The 8,356-nt window shown below is 43.1% G+C and overlaps 1 protein-coding gene across 2 annotated transcripts in view; it reads left to right on the plus strand.

Annotated features, from left to right (window-relative positions):
- Positions 1 to 8,356, plus strand: part of USP20 (ubiquitin specific peptidase 20) — a 118,766-nt gene extending 110,410 nt beyond the window's left edge. For both annotated transcript variants that reach the window (XM_077478205.1, XM_077478210.1), the window contains 2 exons: positions 1,603 to 1,774; positions 6,850 to 8,356. In XM_077478205.1, the coding sequence (XP_077334331.1) occupies positions 1,603 to 1,763 (161 nt within the window). In that variant the 3' untranslated portion in view covers positions 1,764 to 1,774; positions 6,850 to 8,356. The remainder of the gene's footprint in view (positions 1 to 1,602; positions 1,775 to 6,849) is intronic.

Below are 8,356 nucleotides of genomic sequence, written 5' to 3' on the forward strand. Positions count from 1 at the left end.
AGGAGGTAGAAGGGGGGGAGGAGGAAGGACAGAGGCAGATGAAAGGGGGGTGGAAGGGGAGCGAAAACGGGGAAGGGGAAAAAAGTGGGGGGGGGGGAAGAATACAATTTTTTTTTGCCATTTTTGTATGAATAAAACATGATGTGATTTTTTTTTATTAACCACTTGGTGCCCAAGGACGTCCTTTACTTTCCGGGGGTATATCTGAATGATGCCTGAGGCTACAGATATTGGCATTTTCAGCCGGTGATTCCCTGCACCATAAGAATGATCATATCGGCTGTTCCACCGCTTGATTGTTCTTGTGGGAGGGGACACCCCCCTCTTCCACTGCCCTCCGATGCTTCTACCGACTCATCGCTTCCAGCGGTGAGTCGGACACAGGATCCGCCGGCCCCCAGATGGTGATCATAGAGAGTCTCTATGATCGTTCGGAGGCCGGGCACGATGTTATGACGTCACGCTCGGCCTCTGCATTCAAATAACGACGCCGCCTCGGCTGGGAAGCCATGATCTTTTTTTTATTTTAGGCTTCCCAGCCTAGAGGTGAGATGTGGGGTCTTATTGACCCCATATCTCACTGTAAATAGGTCCGATCATGCCATATTCCTATTACAAGGGATGTTTACTTTTATTCCTATTAAAAGGAATGTATTCAATTTTTTTTTAAAGGGTCACTAAAAAACTAAAAGTAAAATTAACAATAAAAAAAAAAAGTAATGCGCCTCTGTCCCCGTGAGCTCGTACACAGAAGCGAACACATACGTAAGTCCCGCCCACATATGAAAACGGTGTTCAAACCACACATGTGAGGTATCGCCGCAAACGTTAGAGTGAGAGCAATAATTCTAGTGCTAGACTTCCTCTGTAACTCAAAACATGTAACCAGTAAAAAAAATGTAATGCGTTGCCTATGGGGATTTTTAAATACAAAAGTTTGGCGCCATTCCACGAGCACGTGCAATTTTGAAGCGTGACATGTTGGGTATCTATTTACTCGGCGTATCTTCATCTTTCACATTATGCAAAAAAATTGGGCTAACTTTACTTTTTTTTTTTTTTTTTTTTTTTTTATTAAAGCATGACACTGTTCTTTTTTTTCTGAAAAAAACGTGTTAGAAAAATTGCTGCGCAAATACCGTGCAAGATAAAAAGTTGCAATGACTGCCATTGTATTCTCTAGGGTCTTTGCTAAAAAAACATATGTAATGTTTGTGGGTTCTATGTAATTTTCTAGCAAAAAAATTATGAATTTTACATGTAGGAGAGAAATGTCAGAATTGACCTGGGTGCAAAGTGGTTAATCAAGTTGTCTGTATATATACGGGTACAGAGATAGTCCATTTACCTCCTGTACCATGGGGGATGGTTTCTGGTTTCTTTGTACTGTGTAAGAGAAATGAACAACCAAAAGAAGCTCAGGCAAACTTGTAGAGAACATACCCATGAGGATAGTGTCTCTATTGGTAAATGAGCCCAATACACCAGTGCTGCAGGGCTACAGTACTAAGGACTGGTCCCCTTCTATCAATGAAAGAAAGGCAAAAGGGGTATTGAATGGACTCCAGTCCTCATCTGATCTGCTTTTCTTGTCTTTTCCAGGTGCTGATTATGGCCAAATCTCTGAAGAAACGTGGAATTACCTGTACATTATTTATGGTGGAGGCCCAGAGATAGCTATACGCCAAACCATCACACTGCCTCAAGAGTTGGACAGTTTACATGGGGAGCAGAAGATAGAAGCAGAGACGCGGGCTGGCTAGCAATGACCAAAGTAATGACTCTTATTTTATGTTTTAAATATATCCGAATTATAAAAGTGCATCCTGGAGCAGTGCCGTTTTTGTCAGAATAAACACTCAGCATGCTTAAACACATGTAACTGGGCCTAAACTCTAGGCGTGTTTAATTTTTGAGTGTTAATTTGATTCAGTGGCCAAAATAATTTAATTGGCCAGAATAAATCTTTTAATGCCCACATGCTTGACGTGGGAACACACTTTTACAAGCATCTGGCGTCTTTTTTGGCCAAAACGCTGCTGCCAGGAGGAGGCTTCTAAGAAAACGTCAGTGTAAATAATGCCTTAAACTGAGAAAATTTACCATTTAAAAAAAAAAAAACATGGAAGAGCTGGATGAACATTTTGCAGTGAATTATGTTAATTAGCAATGGGGTTTTTAAAAGCATAAAAAGAACATCCTAGAGAGTCAGAATGTCTAGTAACGATGGGCAGAGGTGCACCAATCTGTGAAAAGCTGCGTCAAAAATTTTGGAACAATTTTAGAATAATGTTCCTTGACGTAAACTTGCAAAGACTTTAAATATATCATCATCATGATCTACAGTACATAATAAAAAAGGTTCTGAGAATCTGGAGAAATCTTCGTGGGACAAGGCCAAAATGCAATATGATCTTCGGGCCCTCAGACGGCAGTGCATTAAAGACGGCCATGATTCTGGTATGGACATTACTGCGTGGGCTCAGGAATACTTCCAAAAATAACTGTGATCAAAGTTTGCTGTGCCATCCAAAAATGAAAGGTAAAGCAATATGCAAAATAAAAGCCATATCTGAATATGATCCAGAAACACTGCCATCTTCTTTGGGCCAAAGCTAATTTAAGATGGTCTGTTGCAAAGTAGAAAACAGTTTTCTGGTCACACAAATCAAAATTTTACATTCTTTTTAGCAACCATGGGCTCCGTGTTCTCTGGACTAAAGAGGGACTTTCCAGCTGATCAGCACTTGATTCAAAAGCCTTTATCTCTGGCGGGCATTAGTGCATATAGAATGGGCAGCTTGCAGATCTGGAAAAGGCAAAAGCAATGCTGAAAGATATATGTCCAGGTTAGAGCAGCATATTCTCCCATTCAGACAACATCTTTTTTGGGCAAGGCCTTGCATATTTCAGCAGGACACTGCTAAACGACAGAGCTGGAAGAACATTTTTCAGTTTAATAAAGTAATTAGTAAGGGGTTGGTAAAAGTATAAAAAGAACATCTTAGACAGTCAGAGTGTCTCAGAAAGTCACACAAATCAAAATTTGGCATTCTTTTTTGGCAACTGTGGGCACCGCGTTCTCTGGACTAAAGAGAGGGACTTTCTGGCTTATCAGCACTCAGTTCAAAAGCCTGCATCTCTGATGGTATCGGGGGTGCATTAGTGCATATGGGATGGGCAGCTTGCAGATCTGCAAAAGGCTCCAGCCATGCTCAAAGATATATCCAGTTAAGAGCAGCATATGCTCACATCATGCCAACATCTTTTTCAGGGAACGCCTTGCATATTTCAGCAGGACAATGCTAAACCGCATACTGCATCTATAACAGCATGGCTTCATAGTGGAAGGGTCTGGGTGCTTAACTGACCTGCCTGCAGTCCAGACCTTTCACCAACTGACAATATTTGGTGCATTTTGGAGCCAAAAATACAACAAAGGCGGCCCAGGACTGTTGAGCAGTTAGAATCCTATATCAGGCCAGAATGTAACAACATTCCTCTCCCAAAACTCCAGCAACTTAGATGTTACACCGTGGTGAACATAGCCCTGTCCCAACTTTTTTGAGACGTGTTGCTGCCATCAATTTCAAAATGACCTTATTTGTTTCTTAAAATGGTACATTTTCTCAGTTTAAACATTTGATATGTTTTATATTGTGAATTGAATATGGTTTTGAGATTTGCAAATCCTTACTTTTTATTTTATATCCCAACTTTTTGGGAATTGGTGTTGTACTTTTTTTACCTACCAGAGTATTTATTTTGTTCTTTCAGTTTTGCAATTTACTCACCTCTGTGGCACAGAGACACCGTTCTATTACTTTCTAGTTTAGCTTTACAGTTTCTTGGTCACCACCTTTGTTATTGGACAGAGATGATGATGCTGATTGGATGGCCAATGGGCTTGCTGGAAGCAGAGGAGTGACACAGGAAGCTGAATTGCTGGACTAGAGAGAAGTATGTATGTTCCCCCTAAACCAGGGGTGTCAAATTCAATTTCATTGCGGTCCGCATCAGTATTATGATTGCCCTCAACGGGCCGGTTGTATCTGTAAGACTATATAAACATATATCTAGTCTTTAACATATTACATAATTGCCTCTGCATTTGATTATTACTGGATTTAGTAATATCTTACGACTCAAGCTGTGAAGTGCAGGTGCACACCAGCACAGAGCTTATTCATACTCCTGTAGCAGATGATACAAGTCTGAAGAAGAGGGTCTCACACTGCCAATATCATCTACGAGAAACTTTATTGGAGATTGCTCAGACAGAACATGGTTCTGCCATGGACAATACTGGCGGTGTGAGACCCTCCTCTTCAGACTTGATCATCTTCTACAGGAGTGTGAATAAGCTGTGAAGGGCAGGTGCACACCAACACAAGTACTGGATTATCCTGGCTGTGCGTGACCCTCCTTTTCAACTGAAATAAAATTGTATTATTCTCAAATTTATTATAAGAAGATGTCCAATGCAACTCCCCCTTAAGTCAGATGTCAAGAGCACACCACCATCAGAAGTCAAAGAGTCCTCCACCCTCCCTTACATCACAGTGCATACTCCTTACCTTGTGCTGCTGCCGGGAAGAAGCTAGGAGTTGAGCTTGAGAACAGAAAGCAGCGTCTGGAGGAAGACCAGAGGAGCACTGGAATCAGCTGCTGTCAGGGCTGTCTTTAAGTCAGGGCAAACGGGGCAGCTGCCCTGGGCCCTGTCATGTTTTTGGGGCCCAAAGCAGCTGCCTCATCCTTGCCAGCTATCCCAGTTTACATTACCTTGGCCCTTGAAGTTTTAGTCCTGTGCTATGTCCTGATATCTCAGGGTAAAGTGCTGCTACTAATGCTGCCCAGCTCTGCCCTATTGTGTACAGATGGCTCACCTGCAGGCCATGTTTACATGTAAATAATCTGCATTGATATGTAAATAGCAGCATTCAATTACATTACATACATTATATTTAAATAGCTGTGGCCAGCAGCACTGACATGTAAATAAAGGTGGCATTCATATGTATATCATGTCCCTTGAGGTCATATCCACCATCACCTATACTGAATGCTGCCCACTGGGGAGGTAAAGGGGCATGCTTAAAAGTCCTGCCTGCAACTGTGGTCATTAAGCCTAACATCAGCCTGTTTTGCAAACGTAAGCAAATTTGTGGGGGGAGGGTGGTGTGGGGTGTGCAGAGGTAGGCAGAGAAGGAATTACAGTTTGGGGTGTACAAGTGAGCAAGAGGGGAGGGGATGTATGGAGGCAAGAAAGGTGGGTGCAAAGATAAGCAGAGGAGGCAGGTAGAGTTAAAGGAGGGGAGGTTTGGAGTGGAGAGAATGGTGAAGATTTAGGATGCAAAGGTGTACTGACAGGGTGGATAAAGATGTAGGTCACGTGTAGGGCAGCCCATTCATTTCAACGGGCTGCTCTATGTGCTAGAAATGTGGAAGAAAGTCCCTAACCCTTTTTCAAAATCTCAATTAATGGCACTGCTGTGCAACAATTAATGGCACTGCTGTGTATCTGCTAAAGGGCAGCATGTTTCTGTGGTGTCATTAAAGCGATTTTGCATACATTCCCGACACATGCAAATTTGAATGCAGGCTAAATGTCTCAGGTACATTGGTGGTCAGTGTAAATCTTCTCATTACATTAGGGCTTGGTGTAGAATCCTTTCATTCACACTAGTGGCCAGTGTGAAGGCCCCCCTTACACTGGTGGTCAGTGTAAATCCTTCCTTACATTGGTGGTTACGGATAATGCTTCTATTACATTGGTGGTCAGTGTAAACCCCTATTTTATTGGTGGTCAGTGTTGAAACTCCTTTTTATATTGATAGACGGTAAAAAAAAAAAAATCAGCTTTGCCATTGATCACACCCTCATCTCCACCCAGCACTGCCACTGATTCCAGGAGTTCTAGGATCCCTAAGAGTTTTTCTGTCTATTGATGAGTCCACTCACATTCCAAGTCCATGGTGTGCAGGCAGTGAGGAGATGATATGCTGTAACCTCTAGCAACCAATCAACAAGCAGAAATCATGTGCTGTAACATCTGGCACCTAATAAGTGAGCCGTAATGGGTGCTGTAACCTCTAGCAACCAGTCAGTAAGTGATAATGATATGCTTGTAACCTCTAACAACATGTCAGTAAGCAGTAATGACATGCTGTAACCAATAGCAATCGCTGTCTGATCTGATTCAGTAAACTGATTTTGAGTCTAACTGCTATTTATAGTATGTCTCAAAACAGGTGGAGAGCGAAATTGCATGGGGGGCCCAAGAAAATGTTTGCCCAGGGTCCAATCAATATTAAACATGGCCCAGGCTGCCGTAGTCTGCTAAATGCTGAGACTGGGGAGGTGACGACAAGGGGTTGCTGCGGCTGCACAGAGACTCAAGATCAGTAGGAGGAGTTCTCTCTGCTGCCGACTACTGAGTGGAGGGGAAGGGGTCTGAGCCAGGCCGAGCCTGTCCGCAGCTGCATGGAGCTGGACCTGGTGGAGGAATTCTGTCCTTCTCTCCGCTGCCAACTGCTGAGACAAGATGGGGTGGGGATGAGGGGAGTGCCACAGCTGCAGGAGAGGTGTAAGGGGCCACATAAAATGGCCTGGCAGGCCAGATTTGGCCCCTCGGACCTTGTAGTTGACACATGTGCCCCAGAGCTGAGGAACCCAATCAGCAGAAGACTGGCATTACCCAAATATCAAACACTATACTAGTGGCAAAGCAAGCCTGTACACCATTAGACACAGGGCCTGTCCTGGAACAAGCATTGTAACTGATAAGCAATTCCTTGACATGATCCATCTTATTTTTGCCTTTCATTGTCTGCCTCTTTTGTCTTGCAGGGTCACATGGACATGGAACCCTAGTGGTAGCGTTGACTGCTGTGCCAGATCACTGCACTCCTAGAAGCACCTTCAGATGAGCTGTGCACACAGACACTGTTTTATCCTTAGTATTGTTTGGATCTAATGTTACGGACAAGAACTTCCCAGGTCTTAGTTTACCAAACTGTGGATCAATATAGGCTGAAATTCACCAGTGTAAAGATATTTATGCAGATCTTTAATGCAGGGAAAGGTAGAACAATATGATTAGCATGCTGTCCATGTGTCAGAGGAGGAGAGACAGCTACCATTGTGACAACTGTTACAGCAAGGGAGTAGCACTATGACGGCCTTGGAATTGCTTCGCCCTGCAGCCAGCTTGTCTTACTGTTAGTATTGCCTTGTTAATATAACACTCACCCCTCAGTTCGTTGGTGAAGGACAGGGAATAGATACAGTTATTGTACTGGAGATCATGTGCCGGCATCGGTGTCTGAAGGATCAGTTCACAGCTTGAGAATGAATGTTAAAGAGGACCAGTCTCTGCGTAGCAGAATGCTGTAAAAGAGCAGGCTGCACTTTGAGGTTGTTCACTTTAAAGTAAGCCCTTCTCCTATCCTAAGAAAGGCTCTCCTCCTGGATTGTATGCGGATTACTATAGCAGGACTAGGAGATCGGTTGTGGGAGAGTTCTGCAAAAGTGACAGGAAAAAAAGAGGAAGTTACAAAGAGGTTTTGTCTTCAAAACAGCTTTTCAGAACCTAATTCTCTTTTAACCTAACCTCCTAGTGTTGCTATGGTAATGTGCTTGCAAGAACAGGGGGCTCACAAAACACAAAAAAAAAAAGAGGCTCCCCCAAATACATCCATCAACCCAGCCTGGGCACAGATGGCCTACGCAATAAAGGAAACTTGTGTCTTGGTGAGCACTAATACCTGATTCTTACCCCTACACTACAGAAGTATGTACTACATTAATAAATGACTGTCCCTCTTTAAGAAGTCATAAAAAGATTTACATAGCACTCCAACTGGAAGAACATAAAAGAAGCTGCATTTTATAGGAAGCAATGTAAAATTTTATGACCATATATGGCCTCTGCTAGCAAGGGGGGTGGAGCTGTAGACTAGGCCCGCCTCTTGAATGGAGTTGCCTTGATCCTTTACTATCGTGAAATTAGATCGGTTAGTGGGGGGCGGAGCTGTTAAGAGTAAGCCCGCCTCTCAGGTCTAGTTACCCTGATCCTTTCCCACCTTGATGATCATATATGGCCTCTACTAGAGGGGGCAGAGCTGTTTAGATTAGAACCGCCTCTCGGGTATATTTGACCTGATCCTTTCCCACCTTGATATGTAGACTTTGCCTTCTTAGCTTTAAACCATGTGCTGTAATCTGCCTCATGTTTATGTTTCCTTCACTGTGAAGTGCATGCTGCTGTGTTCTAGTAATACTTAATGTACAGTATTACACAGCCCATGGGCTGCTGGGATATTCAATAAATTAACAAGTCTTGCTCAGTTTGGAA

Source organism: Lithobates pipiens, unplaced genomic scaffold (assembly GCF_037356315.1).
Source record: "Lithobates pipiens isolate NorthernLeopardFrog02 unplaced genomic scaffold, aLitPip1_a1.2 Scaffold_1, whole genome shotgun sequence".
In the NCBI taxonomy this organism is placed as follows: Eukaryota; Metazoa; Chordata; class Amphibia; order Anura; family Ranidae; genus Lithobates; species Lithobates pipiens.